The 17,392-nt window shown below is 46.4% G+C and overlaps 1 protein-coding gene across 1 annotated transcript in view; it reads left to right on the forward strand.

The window, feature by feature from the left end:
* The window catches only part of PRKCH (protein kinase C eta), a 237,110-nt gene that overhangs the window by 131,574 nt on the left and 88,144 nt on the right, over positions 1–17,392 (forward strand). Inside the window, exons 6-9 of the mRNA XM_052646249.1 lie at positions 676–805; positions 3,653–3,780; positions 7,051–7,194; positions 7,379–7,552. Coding sequence (XP_052502209.1) covers positions 676–805; positions 3,653–3,780; positions 7,051–7,194; positions 7,379–7,552 — 576 coding nt within the window. The remainder of the gene's footprint in view (positions 1–675; positions 806–3,652; positions 3,781–7,050; positions 7,195–7,378; positions 7,553–17,392) is intronic.

Genomic DNA, 17,392 nt, shown 5'->3' on the forward strand with positions numbered 1-17,392 from the left:
GCTCTGTTGTTATTGCTTTAAATTTGATGTAGATTAGAGCATATGCCTAATCTAATGATTTGCTGAAAATAGTATGTGAGATTACACCTGGTCCAAGAAGTGATTGTGCGTGACATAAAAGCAGAATCTTTGCACTGAGATACCAAAATCTAAAGACAGGCAGAGGCTGGAAGGGAGGAATGAGATCACCACTTGAATGTCACTTTGGAATGAATTCCTTAGGTGAGCCCATGTCCTCTGGGTTCCACCCTCTGCCCTGTCCTCATGATATAATGAATTTTTGGAAGACCTTGTGGTGATAGTAAGTGTATGTAGTCTATAAAAGGCTTGTTTAATCCTGAAGTTCAAAGGTCCTCGGAAATGGACCTAAGTGTGAGGGGATTGGTAGGGAGAGACACACAGCTTGAATATGAAAGATGAAATGAAAATTCAAATTTCTTTTAATCTCCCAAGATGGAGAACAATCTTGTATACCACACGTTTCTGTCCAGTCTTGTTCACTAGAAAACGTGGTCAGCCTGCATTGTCAGGCCTGGGTGATTCACTGCTGCTGAGCAGTAATGATGTACCCATCTCAGGTGGGATAGTAACACTGTGAATTTGGGGGGCTCCTGTTAACAGTTTTTGCAGAAGGTGTGGCATTTCAGCTCTCATCCTCCTGTTTCCTTTTCACAGACTGCTGAGCAGAGGTTTGGAATCAACATCCCACACAAGTTCAGCGTCCACAACTATAAGGTGCCGACGTTCTGCGACCACTGTGGCTCCCTGCTCTGGGGCATAATGCGACAAGGACTTCAGTGTAAAAGTGAGATGCTGGCGTGTGGGGTAGCTGCTTCCTCATGAGAACACCTCGCTGCCAGCTTTCCAAATTCTGCAGTTCAGAATCTGACCTAGAACTGATGGTTTTAGACCTTTTATAAACACACGTCTCAGTGACTCTAGATCGTCCCTTGTCGGGCATGTACAGAGAGCTGCACTTGATCCACAAATGTCCTGACTACAGCATGTTTACGCAGTTGCTGAATTAAATGTCCCATCTGGTTAGCTAGGCTGCTGGCTATCCTCTGTTCAGTGCTGAGTACAGGCTAGTCGTTGTGCATTTCAGTAGGTATATGAAAGAGGGAAAAATGGCATCTGGTCAGAAATGGACGATAGTAGGAGGTGAGGTGGTCAGCAGAAAAGGTTGGGTTATGGGTAAAGAACTGGCAAGAGAGGTGGTCTGATGACCTCACCAGAAATAAGCAGAAACTGCGTTACAAAGGCATAGCTGGAGCTGCCCTGTGTCTTCTCGAAGAGCTTGATAGAGATTGGAGGGTAGGTGGAATGAAGGACTCTTCAGCTTTGGCCCCACGTGGGCTTGCACTTCAACAGCTATGCCCAACGGAACCTGAGTTTTGAGATTTTGCCTTAGCAAAGGGTCGGGAAATGGGGGCTGATCCCTGTCCTGTTAGGAGTTGAGAGGCTACTGGCCTGGAGTCATCTCTCACTGAGTGTTTCTGAAACAGTCTGGCTGTTGTGGGATGCACTGTCCCCTGCTGAAATACATGTGAAGTTCAGCTTAAAGCCTTAGATACATTCTGAGTCACCAGAGGAAGGCAGAGTTCATGTCAATAAAACTGGGCAACTTCCACTGGCTGGATTTACCAAACCTGCTTCTATTACTGAAAAAGGGCTAGTCCCTTGTTTTTAAGAAAGGCCAGTTCTTTTGTTTCTCCAGAGCCCCATTTGATTATTCTTTTTCCATGTGTGCTGTGTGTGTGTGGACTTCCCTGGTGGCTTAGAAGGAAAAGAATCTATCTGCAATGCAGGAGACCTGGGTTCCATCCCTGGGTGGGGAAGATCCTCGGGAGGAGGACATGGCAACCCACTCTAGTATTCTTGGCTGGCGAATCCCCATGGACGGAGGAGCCCGATGGGCTACAGTCCATGGGAGTCACAAGGATTCTTTTTTCATAGATACGTGAAATAAATTCTTTTTCAACCAAAACAGTGCAGACAGTGCCCGTGTGGCTTTGTTTCAGGCACTGCTTGATCATGAGGTGGGCGGTGTCCCTTTCTAGGGTGAAAGTCACTTTCTGCTCTTGTATGCTCTGTACAGAGCCATGGGTGGGGCTCATCTGCATGGTTCTTGTCCCTGTTGGTGCTAAGGATAGCACACCTACGGAATTCCTATCACTTTTGCTTTTCTTGTCACGTGGTGCTTTAGAAAGGCCACTACTGGCTTGTATGTCTCCATACCAGCCTTCCTGAGAGAGGAGGATGTCCTATGAAGCTAATAAAGCTTAAGCCTCAGAGTCCCTCCCTTGCAAGGCACCTTCCAAGCTCTCTACTTGATGGAGTGTTCTTTTTCTTTTTTTTTTAATGATTTTATTTATTTTTGACCGCGCTGGGTCTTTGTTGCTATACATGGGCTTTGCTCTAGTTGCAGCGAGCAGGGACTACTCTGTAGCTGTGATCCAGGGGCTTCCCACTGCGGTGGCTTCTCTTGTTGGGGAGAACGGGCTTCAGTAGCTGTGGCTCCCAGGCTCTAGAGCACAGACTCAATAGTTGTGGCACACCAGCTTAGTTGCCCCACAGCATGTGGGAGCTTCCCGGACCAAGGATCGAACCAGTGTCTCCTGCATTGGCAGGCGGATTCCCAACTACTGAGCCACCAGGGAAGCCTCAGAGTGTTCTTTTTCTCAAAGAAGATAACCCTAAATTGCATAAATTTAGCTCCCAGAAATTTTGGAACTGTGCATCCTTCCAAAGATGGGCTGACACACCCCAAACATGTACTATGCTGCTTCATTTCTGCCTCCACTCTGCAGAACCAGGTCAAGAAACCATATCAGAACTTTGTGCTGATTAAACCTCAGGTCTTTCATCATCCCAAGTCAGCTTCCTGTGCACCAGGAGCTTAGTCTGCTTCGCTCTGCTCTTCCAACTGTCACTTACTTTGACCTTTAAATCAATTGCTTTTTGTCACCCATGAAGCCACAGGCTGCAAGCCCTGAGAAACACAGCCACACAGGATGCCGCGTTCTGTGCTGTGGGGGCCAGCCAATGACAGTGCTCAGAAAGAAGGCTGTACTTAGAGGTTTTTCTCTCAGACTCACCACTTCACTGTTTGAACAGCCATCTACACATGGCTTTGTAATTACTACCTTTTTTTGAGAGGTACAAGGAAGAGTATAAAGTCACTTGGCATGTTTCCTTGTTACTTAGTTGACTGAGCTGTCACTCGGATGAACATTTTAATCTGTGTGGAATCATGCTGGGAAATCAGTGATGATTGTTAAAGTGTAACATAGTTGAATGTCTTTCATCAAGTTGTGGTGAGAAAAAAAAAGGGTATTTGAAATTTATTATTCTTCAGTATGCTAGGTTTTCTGCTTCTGCACAAAACAGAAAGTCAGGGATTTACTTACACTCTGCTGCTGCTAAGTCGCTTCAGTCATGTCCGACTCTGTGCGACCCCATAGATGGCAGCCCACCAGGCTCCCCCGTCAGGGATCATTATTTGAGTCAGTTGAATTTTAAGAGAAGATGGCATTGTTCAGCCTGTGCGGTTGCCCGGCCACAGTCCCTCAGGTCATCACGATTCTGTTTTACATCTCATGTTGACGTGGCTCTTTTCTGAATGTGGATTCGTTTCTCCTCTTCCCTCCAGTATGTAAAATGAATGTACACATTCGATGTCAGGCGAACGTGGCCCCAAACTGCGGGGTAAACGCGGTGGAGCTGGCCAAGACTCTGGCGGGAATGGGCCTCCAACCCGGAAATATTTCTCCAACCTCGGTGAGCCTTTACTGTTTTCCCATATTATAACCTGGACATTGTTCCCAGATGTGGTGAGTCCTCGCGTCGTGTGTGGCATGATCCAAGTCCTAGTCTCAGCAAATACGGTAAACAGATTTATTGCATTTTTAAAGAGCATTTTCTTCTACAAATAAGATTCTGTATACAGTTATGTAACAACAGATAGTGAGTGTGCAGACATTGCAACAAGCAGAAGAAGGATTTTTTTTTTTTTTTTTTGATAAATCAACTTCCTATCATTGTGGTCTGGTGAAAAGCCTGGAAGCCAGGGGCCTGAGTTCTATTCTTGATGGGATCCCCAGCTGTACAGCTGACCAGTAACTGTGGGCCTCTGCTTCCTCCTCTCTGAAGTCGTTTAACTTGAAGAGCTGACATTCTCCACAGCCCTGGAATCCAGAGTGTGAAGTTTTTGTATGGATAGTGAATTTATCTCCGGTCCAGCCACAGACAGGAGTTCCCTTCTCTTGGCTCTTGGGGGTGGGTGGAGCGGGTCTGTTACTGTGTGCATTTTGTCTTCTCCCCTCCCTGAGTGACCCATACCCTCCCCTGGTCTGTTAGAGCTTCAGCCACATCCTATTGCTGCCTTGCTAGTTGGGGTCTGCCGAGAGCTGGGGAATGATCCGTGGCTATGGCTGTGGCTTCTAAAATGTGTAGCTTGATGTCTGGTTCAGGAAAGTTCTAGACTGAACTGGCAAATATCTTCGGATACTTAGGAAGGGAAGTGCGTTCACTGTCAGGTGCTTGGTTGTCCAAAAAATGTCATCACTAACCACCTCGTTTCCTTTGTTTTCACTAACCACCTCTACCAGGTGGAGGGCCCCATCTGGTAGATCGGGGCCTTGGACTGACACTGTATTCTTGATTTGAGGAAAAGTAAAGTGAAAGTGGCTCAGTCGTGTCCAACTCTTTGCAGCCCCCTTGACTGTGGCACACCAGGCACCTCTGTCCATGGGATCTCCCAGGCAAGAATACTGGAGTGGGTTGCCATTCCTTTCTCTGGGAATCTTCCTGACCCAGGGGTTGTCTCCTGCATTGGGAGGTAGATTCTTTACCATCTGAGCTACCAAGGAAGCCCTGGTGGTGCTAGTGGTAAAGAACCCACCTCCTAATGCAGGAGCTGTAAGAGATGCAGCTTTAGTTCATGGGTTGGGAATATCCCCTGGAAGAGAACATGGCAACCCACTCCAATATTCTTGCCTGGAGAATCCCATGGACAGAGGAGCCTAACGGGCTTCAGCCCTTAGGATTGCACAGAGTCAGACATGGCTGAAGTGACTTAGCATGCACGCACGCAGACTGCTGTGCCTGAAGAGTGTCAGGTTAGGGCTTTCGGCCTGCCCCAGAGCTTCTGAAACTCTGTGGGAATGAGCTGAGCCATGCAGCACAGTCTCCAGGAACGGGCAGTGTCACATGTCATTTGAACCAAGTATCTTTAATGTTCCGACACTTAATAGTGAGAAAACCCAAATTACCTATTATCTGAGAGTTCGTCAGTAAAGAGTGACGTCTTCAGTCTATCAAAAGAGAAGAATGGGTTAAAAGAAAAAAAAAGATTGAAAAACACTGGCTTGAAGTTTTCTGGCCAGGGCCAGCCCAGCCAGGGGAAGGATTTAGGTGGAGGAAGTGAAATTCAAGCTGGTAAAGTTTTTCTGTCTTTGAAAAATTTATGAGGAGAAACTATTAGAACAATTGGATTTTAAAAAATGATCCATTTTGTATCTTCAATCACTGTTTCACTTGGTTGAGTAAATACAACCCTTGTAGTTTCAGGCTGTTTGTTGCCCAGCTATTTATTGCAAACATTGCTTAGAAGTTGCCCCAAATTAGCTGTTTTTTCATAGGTCAAATGCTCCGAGATGTTAGACTTCTGGTCTCTTGTCTCTTCTGCTCTGCTTGTCTTATAAATATCCCAGGATGGACATCTGCACCGTCGCCTTGTCTGTAGGTAGCATCTTCTGCAGGATGCCGCTGGAGAACTCCCTGGAGAGTTCTTCTGGTTCCATCTGGTGAGCTAGGAGCTCTCATTGTATTGGCGGTTAACCTTTCTGGAGGGCAAGTTGACCATGCATCAGAAGGCTTCAAACTTAAATTCTTGGTTCAAAGAGTTCCCTTTTTGGAAAGTTATCTGAATAGAGGATGCTAATGATGGTCTTGTTGATAGCGATGACGATACAGCTTAGGTTTATTGAACGTGCCAGGCACTGATCTAAGAGCTTTAGGCATAGTTATTCATTTATTCCTCATAACGAGCCATCTGGCAGCTGCTGTAAGATCCGTGTTAGGAGTGGAAACTGAAGCACAGAGAGGTAGGTGACTGGTCCACGGTCACAGGGTTGGGTTGCAGACCTGTGATTTGAACCCAGGCAGCCTGCTTGAAAGCCCAGACTCCTTATCACCCTGATATGAAGATTTGCATGCAAGTATGATCACTGAGTGTTTTCTATACAGAGAAAAATGGGGATAATCTGTATGTCCAGTATCAGGGGAGTTATTGAATCAATTGTGATATATCCATAAAATGAATTATTGGACAGCTTTTTAAAACTCATGTTCTTGAAGGACATTTAGAACTGTGCATAATATGTTAATAGCATGCAATTAACATAATATGTTAGTATGATAATAGCATGTAAAATGTTAAATTAAAATTAGTGTTATGAAACAATTTCATTGTCTTTTTAAAAATTAGTCAAGCGTAAAGATAGATGTGTGTATATTTATGTTGTTTTTATTTTTGTTGAAGAGGGCTGATGAGATTATAGGTATTGTCGATATTATCCTTCATATATTTGCTCATTGTTCCAATATTTACATTAATTTTCATTTCTATAATTTAAAATGTATATTATAACCTTGCTTCTTTTGTTCTCTTTGATTTTCTGAGCTGTTGTGAAATCTGCTACTTGTAGGACATGGACACCAGATGGCGCTCTTAGAATGTGGTCACCTGTAGAAAGCAACCAGGTGGCCCAGGCTGAGACAGTGTTTCTGTATACTGCCATTTGAGCACAAACTGAAACTCAGTGGCTTAGATATATTTTTAAGTGATTCTTACCCAAATAGAGTAAGCACAGATCAGGAGTTTATGCTGAAGCAGCTTTGAGCGGCAGAACCTGATCACATGTCAAGCTGTATTAATCTCTCCCCATGTGCTACATTGAGGGGTGAAGCTGCAAGTAAGGTCTTCTCTATCTGTAACTGCTTCAGGTTCCACTGGGATTTCTGATTCCATGTATTTCTTCTTTGCAGAAGCTTGTTTCTAGATCAACCCTAAGACGACAGGGAAAGGAGAGCACCAAAGAAGGAAATGGCATTGGGGTAAATTCCTCCAACCGACTTGGGATCGACAACTTTGAGTTCATCCGAGTGTTGGGGAAGGGCAGCTTTGGGAAGGTGAGTCTTGGCTGCAGCTGTTTGGGTTAAAGGAAGCCTGCTCCATGGAGGTTGTTTGTCTGGGCAGGAAAGAATCCATATGCCTGTTTCCCACCTGCCATCGGCCTTCTGCCCCAGGCAAGGCCATACCCTAAAGGCTGCAGGAGTTCTCCGGCTCACGCTCCTTCCTGCTGCTTTGCCGTAGGTGATGCTTGCAAGAATCAAAGAAACCGGAGACCTCTATGCTGTGAAGGTGCTGAAGAAGGACGTGATTCTGCAGGACGATGATGTGGAGTGCACCATGACCGAGAAAAGGATCCTGTCCCTGGCCCGCAATCACCCCTTCCTCACCCAGCTGTTCTGCTGCTTTCAGACCCCTGTAAGTAGGACTCTAATTCACCACCCCATGGCCTCCTTTCTTCAAAAGTTAACTGCAATATGTCAAAGGTTTCATAAAGTAGCAGGTCAGAAACTTTGGGGGGTGGAGACTCCCGAGGTAGGGTCATTTGAAATACCCAATGACTTCTGATGACCAGAACCAATGAACTAACCACTTCCTTTCATGCTGTCCTGGAAAAGGACCAGTTTGAGGGTTGTGTGTCCTAAGATTAAAAATGTCTTTGTACGTAAGTCTTCTCTAGCAGAGTGAAGGTTACAGAAGTCCAAGAAGACAGTAAACATCATGGGCTGCTTATACTGGTGACTTTGACCTTGGTTCCATTGCTAAATGCTAAATTCTTTCTGACCCGGGGAAAAGAGTTCAGACCAGGATAGGCCCAAAGAGGGCACCTTGATTTATTATGTCCCAAGGCCTTACTTCTGGCCTCAATCAAGGACCATTTGCTTGATTCTGTGGACTGATCCTGGGATTCTGTCTACCCTATCATGGGATGGGAACTTCCCTGATGGCTCAGATGGTAAAGCGTCTGCCTGCAATGTGGGAGACCTGGGTTCAATCCTGGGTCAGGAAGATCCCCTGGAGAAGGCAATGGCACCCCACTCCAGTACTCTTGCCTGGAAAATCCCATGGACGGAGGAGCCTGGTAGGCTGCAGTCCATGGGGTCGCTAAGAGTCGGACACGACTGAGCAACTTCACTTTCATCATCGGGTGCAGTTAGGAATGCTTTCGGGTGCGGTTAACAGAATATATGACTGATAGTGGTTTATACAATAAACAGAAAGGATGAGTTTAGTTCATAGTAGAGACTTTTTTCTTGAGAAGTCTGATGATAGCAGTATTAAGATTGTATGAGATGCTTAGTGTCATTAGGCATCTCTTGCCCTTGAGGTCTCAAGGGACTTGCCCTAATATCACAGCCCTAACCATCACACATCACATGCCAGCATCTGAAGCAGGAAGCACAGGGAGCAGAGGCAGAGGGGCTTCATGCACTTTCCTCTTATCAGGGATAGAAAAATCTTTCCTAGTCTTGAGTTATAGGCTCATCCTGAGTTGCAGAGGACGCTGCAGGAGCGAATATCTAGCCGAGATAAGCTGCTTTGTCACAGTGGGCTCCCATCCACTTTGACTCATCCCTGAGGCGGGGCATTCTGCAGCCCAATTAGACTGGGCTCAGGACTGGGCTTCTGCTGCCAATGGAGAGGGGAGAGGGCTCCTATGAAGGCATCGGGAGGGTCTGGCAGTTATTTCCCAATCTTCTTGCTTCTCAAAGGCATTCTGAAAGAGAATTCAGGACACGTCCCTTGTCTCCGCCACCATCAGGGATGTAAAGGCCGTGGTAGGAGTGGGATGGGGGCATCACACCTGGTCCAGGGATGCTGCAAGGCATTTCTAGAGAAAGTGACAGCTACACTGGAACCAGAAGGACCGGTTAGGATTAATCAGGCAGAGAGAGTGAAAGGGAGTAAGTTGTCCACGGTGAGCAGCTCCGGGCGGGTCTACCAGTGAACAGGTCTCCTGTGGCAGCTCAGTCAGTACGGAAAACGCCTCCTAAACAGGAGATGCAGGTTTGGTCCCTGGGTCAGGAAGATCCCCTGGAGGAGAAAATGGCACCCCACTCCAGAATTCTTGCCTGGAAAATCCCATGGACAGAGGAGCCTGGAGGGCTAGAGTCCATGCAGTTGCAAGAGTCGGACATGACCTAGCGACTAAACCACCACCAGTAAACAGGAACAGAAAGGGTGAATGAAGCCCACAAGTGTAAAATGTGAGGTTGAGAAGGGGCCTGGTGAGAACTGGGCTGAAGAAGTGGGGCGGGCCAGGACCAGGCTGTGAGAGCCTTGAGGGCTCTGTTAAAAGAGCTTGTATTTTAGCCCTAAGAATGAATGAAAGACATTGAAGCAGAAGAATGACATACCAGATTGCAGATTTAAACTATGTAAAAGCAAATTTTTTGTATGCGGTGGGTAATATAAGCATTCTCCAAGTATTCACCTCCTTTCTTTGATTGAAACTATTATTAGTACTTTCATGTATAGCCGTTCAGAGAATGGTTTGTACACAAAAGCATACATACATACAATATATATGCGTCCGTATTTATTTAAAAAAACATAAATGGTGGTATATATTTGCACACCATTCTGTACCCTCCTTTTTAAAAATGCTTGTTTATTTTTGGCTGCCTTGGGTCTTGGCTGTGGCACACAGACTTCATTCCAACCTGTGGGCTTCTCTCTGGTAGAGGCACGTGTGCTCAGTAATTGTGGCACTCAGGCTTAGTTGCCCTGAAGTGTGTGGGATCTTAGTTCCCCAACCAGGGATCGAACCTGTGTCAGCTGCATTGGAAGACAGATTCTTAACCACTGGACCACTAGGGAAGTCCCCCACCCCTGTCTTCTTAAGGAAAAAATCCAAAATGGTTTTACTAAGAGAGTAAATCTCTGTAACACATCTTGCAAAATTTATACTTTTTAAAAATTTGCATATTAAAAATGAAATATAATCGGCATTTAACATTGTTTTAGGTGTGCAAAAAATGATTTTGTATTTGCATATGTAGTAAAATGAGCACCACAGCTAAATCCAGTTAGCACCTATCAGCACACTTAGTTACAGAAGTTTTTTCTTGTGTTGAGAACCTTTAAGAAATACTTTCAGCAACTCTCAATATTCAATACCATATCATTAACTATAGTCACCATATTGTACATTGCATCCCCATTCACCTTATTTGTTGGAAAAAAAACATAATTTATCATGAGATTGTCTCATATTTGTATATACCTGACTGCCTCATTTATAATGGCTGCATAGTATTCCATTTTAACACCATAATACACATTATTTAACCTATTTCCTGTTGGTATATACTTAGGTTATACTTAACTTTTATTTCAATCAAATTTACAATGAATCCCTTGTACTTTTATCTTATGTACCTGTGCTATGATTTCTATATGGGACACTATGGGAAGTCGTATTGCTTGGTCAAAAATGGATGGATTTATGATTCTGATGGAGGCTAGTGGGCCGTCTCTCCTATCATGGCTGAAAATAGCTAAGACTTTATCACTTATATACCAGGCACAGTTCTAAGTGCCTTATGTGTATTATTAATCTTTATGGTAATCATGTGAAGTAAGTTCTGTTAACATCACTCCCATTTTACAAATGAGCCAACTGAGGCAGGAAGAAATTTAGCTTCCAAGTGGCAGAGGTTTTAAAGCCAGGCAGTCTGACTGCTGAGCCCAAGCTCTTTCCATTTGCTGGTCATATTTCTAAATTCACGCTCCCAAACCACATTTGAGAAGGCTTATTTCCCCTCCTCTCCTGTTATGATGCTGCCTATCATTTTGACGGCTGGAGAGATTTTTTTTTTAACGTGACTTTGGCGTTCTAATTGTCATTTCTCCAACAGTAAGTGAGGCTGAGCATCACATATGTATCAGGGCCCCTTGTGTTGGCAAAGGCACACGCGCAGCATGGAGAACCTATGGAGTAGGGAAGCCAGGAGGCAGGAGGACAGGTGAAAGGGGATGCGTGGCGTGCACCCCCGTGCTGTCCAAGCACCTCAAGGTCCAAATAATAGCTCCTTGGGCTGCAGTTTCCCTTGCATTCCTTCCTCTTGCCTCTCATGGTCTGGGGCCCTTTGAGGCCACAACCTCTTCATCAGAGCCCCCAGTGGCTCCAGGAGTCCCGGACCACGCTGCCCCTGCCACCATGCCCCTGATTCTCTGCTTCCCATTTCTGGGTCCATGGTCCCATCAGAGCTCAGTTCTGCCCATCCGCCATTGCTACCTGGAGTAACCTCAAAACATTATTTCCCAAACTCTGTGCTTTGTCCACCTAAAGTCTTTTGCTGGTCCTCATCTAGCTGTTTTCTCAGAGAAAAGTGGGGTGAGAACTTTTTTTTCAGAGAAAAGCGGGGTGACGGTTCTGGGTTTGAGAACACCCTTGTGAAGAAGGCAAGACTGGTGGGTGGCACTGGTTGTCCACCTGGGCTTCAAGCTTAGCTCCTCCTTGTTTCATGAGCCAGGCAGGACTACATTCAGGGCCGCACCAAAGAGCCGATAGTTTTCTGTGACGTTGGGTTGGATGATATTAGCTGGTGGTAATCTTGGAGTCAGACAGCTGACTGACGTGGGCATGCAGAGGCCACTTCAAGTTATTCTAATGAACAACGAAAGTAGTGTCTCCTGCCCACCTCCAGGGGGCTTTTACCTATCCAAGGAAGTCCCCGTGATTCTATACAAGCAGTCTGAGGTCTCACAAACAATTAGATGATCTTGTAGTAGAAAAGAAATTAACCTGAAACAGATTGGAAGGCCCATGAATATAGAATATACAATGCAGAATTTTCCAGGAAAATGTGAACTGTAAAATATCCCCAGATATCAGTGTCTCCATGTGATTTCCACAGTGTTCAGCTGATGTATGTGTGTATCATACGTGTTCAGTCGTGTGTGACTATTTGTGACCCTATAGACTGCAGCTGGTGTGTGTATGTGTGTGTGTGTGCGTGAAGTCGCTCAGTTGTGTCCGACTCTTTGCGACCCCATGGACTGTAGCTTACCAGGCTCCTCCGTCCATGGGATTTTCCAGGCAAGAACTCTGGAGCTGGTAGAAGACTTTATTAACATTGGCCATCTATTTTTAGTGACAGTCTCATATATGGCCACAAGGTGGCAGTCGTTACCACAAGGTGATTTTTATTTCTGCACCAGAGAGGAGCTGACTTTCGGGTTTAAAATTTGTATGTTGCAGTAGATGTCTCCAAAGCAAAGGATAAAGGTAATTTTCCCCTCCCCTAAGTCTAGATGATAAAGTGGTAGGAACAGCTTAAAAGAATCAAGTGCATTTTTCTTATGCTGAGGTAAAGATATGCAGCTTTCATATTGCTATAGTTTAAGCCATCTCTCAGATTTGCAAGATATCAGACTCTACATATGCATGTCATTTGCTCTCTGCATCAGTTCATCTGTCAGAAGTCCTCAGTCACTATCCCTGTTTGCTATTGAAAAACTAAGTATAAAGAACAGAAAATGCCAGTTACTGTGAGAAATTACAGCAGGTAAATGACTACTTTTCAGCAACTGGGTTTTGCAGGCCCTGACATCTAAAAGAAGATGCTGATCAGTGTGTCACGCGAAACTGTAACAGTCGCCCCTGCAGAATTTAGAAGGGACCCGATGTGAGACGTGGGAGCCACTCTCCAGCATTTGTATGTCACTTCATTGTGAAGATGCTGGTAGAAACAGCACTTCTCTCACTGTCCAGGCCTGCGGAATGAGTGTCTCTGAGGCCCAGGAGAAAGGAAGCAACTTGCCAAGGCTCCCTTGAGCTGAGTGGTGGAAACAAGGTTCATCTCTGGGTCAGGCTGACTCTGGAGTCCGGCTCTGTCCACTTGGTATCTTGTACAACATAGAGGTTGTTGATTCAGCATCTGCTTAAGCCCCTCCTGTCTGCACTGGCTCCCCTCCAACCTGTTGATATGGCAGCAGCCTTGCCCTTGGAAAAGGAAGCTGAGTCCTTCCAACTCTGTTTTCCTCTGTCTGAATGGCTTGCAACTCCCTTAAAATTCCTTTGAGCCCTAGAGTTCTCGTGGTGGAGATGAAAGTGGGATTGCTCTGAGGACCAAAGGTGAGAATGCAGACACGCTCTTGCCACATGCATGACATGGTTCAAAAGTGAACCAACTGGGTATGGTGATGACTGCCTCCTTCCCCACACCAAAACATGTCCTGGGACTCCCAGGGGCCAGCACAAACCCTACATGACGGTGACAATAAGCACTCACAAAATAGGGATTTGGGAGCTCTTTTTGTTCTTGGTCAAAACAAAAAGATAAGCAAATTTCAAATATTAGATAATTTATCAAGTTTGCTATGTAGAATTATGGACCCATGAATTATTGCCCCAGATTTTTTTTTCATAATACATATTACTTGCAAGTACATCATTCCATTGGCATTCTCATAAATTTCTGAAAGCATTGTAAATTCTAATAGTTGGTGAATAATTTGTTAATCTGGATCATGGCTTACAGTCTGGATCAATGCTTATACTCTTGGATCTGTTGATTTTATTTCTGATAACCTAGCCAAAGAAAGCAACATAAAGAATAAGATGTTATGCATTAATATGGTTAATTTTCAGTACATAATTTATACTAGCAAGATACTGGAAACAACCTCAGTCTTCAGCAATGGGAATCTACTTAAAAAATGTACTACTTGATGAAGGTTTTTGGCCAGTAGAGATAGGATTGAATATTAAGTAGTGTAACACACTAAAGTAACACACTAAAGATTGTGTGTTACTTTCAGAAGCATCTAACATATATGATTTATTCCATACAATTCTTACATCAGCCCTAGAAGATGGATACAATTATTATCTTTATTTTGCTGAGTGATAAAGTGAAGGAGGAGCTAAATTACTTGCCCAAAATTAAACAGAGTAAATGGTGGGACAAGAGATGGGAGGCCAGGGAATAGTACAGAATTTATGATAATTAGCAGTGTGAATCCATTTCATGTTCCTCCTGGGAGAGCAACTTGGCAAACCTGTCCCCTCCTCAAAAAAAAAAAAAGCCAGAAAGGAAATGATGCCAGTAAACTATCAGGGACTCTTATGAAGGCAGTGGAATTATGGATGATCTTTTTCTTCTTTGCTCTGTTTGCCAGTTCCTGCAACGTGCTTCTGTTTCTTTGTCGATGGGGTGGGGGAGTGAGGCCTCCTGAAGCCAGGAGGGCCCAGGCCCGGGCTGCTAGCCTGGGGTACACTGCCTTTCCCACCCTTTCAGGTTAAATTCACTTCACACTCCTTTCATCTTAATCAGGGACTGTTTTGTCGGCAGCTGAGCCTGCTGGCATTTATGGCCTGGAATCCGGGTCTCCCCACCCCCAGCTCCCGGGGCTCTCCTTGGCGCTCCTGGAGCCTGGCTGAGAGCTGAGGGCCGAGACCAGGAGGAACAAAGAGGCAGCGGCAGCAGGAGGGGGAGCGGCAGAGTAAATGCTGGTCAGATGCTTGAGGCTTTGTTCAGAGACCCAGTTTGTTAGAGCAAAGGTTTCTGTTTGGAAAACAGGACACGCTGTGCCCGGTGCCCAGGCCGCGTTGGAGCCATGAGCACGTTTGTGCGCTGGTGATCTGCTGCCCTGGGCGGAGGAGGCATTACACAGAACCTCCTTTTACAAGGACAGCAGCTGGGCGCTCTCACCTCCCTACTGATGGGGTGTCGTCAGGTGGCCCCTGCGGGGGTTGCTCACAGAGCAGTGCAGCTGGAGTTCCTGGCAGGGGCCATCGCTTTCTCTAAGGGGCCGCACCTCAGTGTCCATCAATAAAGCAGAAACCCTGCCTTTGAAGGGCAGGGTGGCTAGGAATCTTGTGACCAAAGTGCTGTCAGCTCACCTAACCGGTGCAAACTGACCTCAGTGCACATAAGTCACACTTAAAATATGTCTGAAGATCACCCGGCAACAGGGGTGCAGGGGAACAACCCTGAGTTGAGTTATTTTCTCTGTCATTATATTAAATATTAGCAGAGGGCTGTACATGTCAAAGAGAGATGCACACAGGAGAGATGGGCAGCAGGCTCATCCTGTTGCCCTGAAGTGCATTTTTGGAATCTCGTCAGGAGGGGACTGCACTGCAGCCTTCCATAGGCGAGCTCTGGGTTCTCATCCTGGCCGAGCTAACAGCACCCTTGTCTTGAAGAAGGTCCCCTGCCTATTATCAGGCAGGAATAAAGGCAGGTTAAAAGAAAGACCATTTCTTCTTAACCTGTTTGGAACTGGGCTTCCTCCTTCCGTTGAGCAATGAGTGCCATAAACACAATATGGTCAGCTTATGGGTCACTTGGTATAGTTTGCCTTTGGCTCAGATCAAAATAGAAAACCAGCCAGAACGTGGTGTTTCCCAGTTGGGCATGTTCCTGACATTAATCATGTTCCCACTGGGGACAGAATGCACATGGGCCATCTCTGGGCTCTGAATTTCTAGCGAGGGGCGGAGGGGGCTGATTTAGGACCTTTGCTTCTGTCCCCGGAGGCTTCCCAGCTTCTCGACTATCTGTGACTCAATAGGGTCGTGAAAATGAATGAGAAATAGGAGAACCCGGAGTTCTTGCTGTTCCTTTGGCTGTCTCTGCTCAGGGAGGATGCCAGAACACTTGGTGTGACCAAAGGGCTTGAAAGGGTTGGCATGTGTTTCCTTTTGAGGTTATTCAGCTGCAACTGGCCTTGTCACTAGCTGTCACCCACGGTGATGACCTAGAGATGGCCTGGACCCCCCAGCTCCAGTGTGTGGAGGCGGTTCACAGATGGTGTGTCATTTCCTTTGACTTGGCCGAGACTTGCCGGGGTCAGACTCGGCCCCTGTGTGTCTGATGACCGGCAAAGCTCTGTGGTAGGGAGCATTGGTTACGGTTTTCCCTAACCATGCCTGGGAACCTGCCAAACTATGGGTGCTCAGACCTCAGCGGGGCTCTGTTCTAAAGCTCCGGGCTGGAAGTGCTGGGAGTGGCTCCAGGCATGAGAACGTGAGGGGCTTTCTGCCAAATAGTTTAGTGACAAGTCAGCCAGTCCAGAATCACACTGATGGAGGGCAAGGGAAAGAAACAGTGTTTGCAATGCTCAGTCTGGCTGGCAAGAGGAGAGTCATACACGTGGCGTAGACAGTATAAGGACTGTATTTCCTCCCTGCTACAAAAGGGAAGGTAGCTGAAAAGGAGCTCTGGATTCTGGGGGAAATTTTTACCTCCGGGCCAGTCTTTCCTCAGAAGGGCAACTAGAATAGAAGACTAACAGTCCAACCAGCACCCTAGGGTGGCCTGTGGGTATTTCCCTGGGAAGCTGGGTTGGCCTTTGTCAGGACCAACTAGGACCTTGGAGCCAAGACCTAAGGCAACATCTGTGGGTGGCTGGAGCAAGCCCCTCCAGAATCATGCAGTCTAGAAACCCAGCTTCACTGGGTGGAAACCATAGACTCTAATGTCCTCTAGTTTTGAAATACTTGCTTTTTCCATAATTACTTCATCACTGGTCAGAACACAGCTATGTCGATCTCTTCTCAGGCTCCAGGTTGAGGGCCTCTCAGGACAAAGACAGCTCGCTCTGTCAGTATAAACTTTGCCAGCCTGAAATTTCAGAGACTCGTCCACCAGTTGGTGAAGATCGGGGGTGTTCGTTCATTCAGCAAATGTGCACAGAGTTCCTCCAGGGTGTAGGCCCGGCTCTGAGCCCTGAGGACACGGTGGTGGACAAAGCAGGACGGAGCCCCTTCCCTCATGGAGCCAGTGTCCTCCTGGGGAATTCGGGACCTGAGTAGCAGGTCCAGAGCAGAGAGAGTCACCCCTCTGCGGTGGGCTGGTCATGGTCGAATTTCTGGGATTACTTTTAGGGCAGGCTCAGAGCAGCCGTCTGCTTACAGGGGAGTCCAAGAGAAGTGTCTTGAAGCTGTATTTGCTTGTATATTCCCATCTGGTGCAGGGAATTGAAGACCTGATGGAGATTCCTGGGGGCAGGGAGGGCAACAGGCTTGGGGTCCAAAGCAGGACATGTCATGGCTAAGCAGCAGCTAAGCTTACTTGCCACGCTCACTGTTGCTACAGAGTTCCTTATGCTGCTGGGAAGACTGATCTCTTCCCTGAGAGCCCCGCAGGAGGCTGCAGGGACAACATTCCCTGCCCCCACCCCTATATCCATGCCTTCAGGACTGACTGCTCCTGTGCAGGGTTCCTTTTCCTGCCTTCTGAAGCCAGAGAGTACCTCGGCTCCTCCCACCAGAGACCCTCCGTGCTGCAGCGGCAGAGGCTC

The sequence above is a fragment of the Budorcas taxicolor genome, chromosome 10 (genome assembly GCF_023091745.1).
Source record: "Budorcas taxicolor isolate Tak-1 chromosome 10, Takin1.1, whole genome shotgun sequence".
NCBI classification, from domain to species: domain Eukaryota; kingdom Metazoa; phylum Chordata; class Mammalia; order Artiodactyla; family Bovidae; genus Budorcas; species Budorcas taxicolor.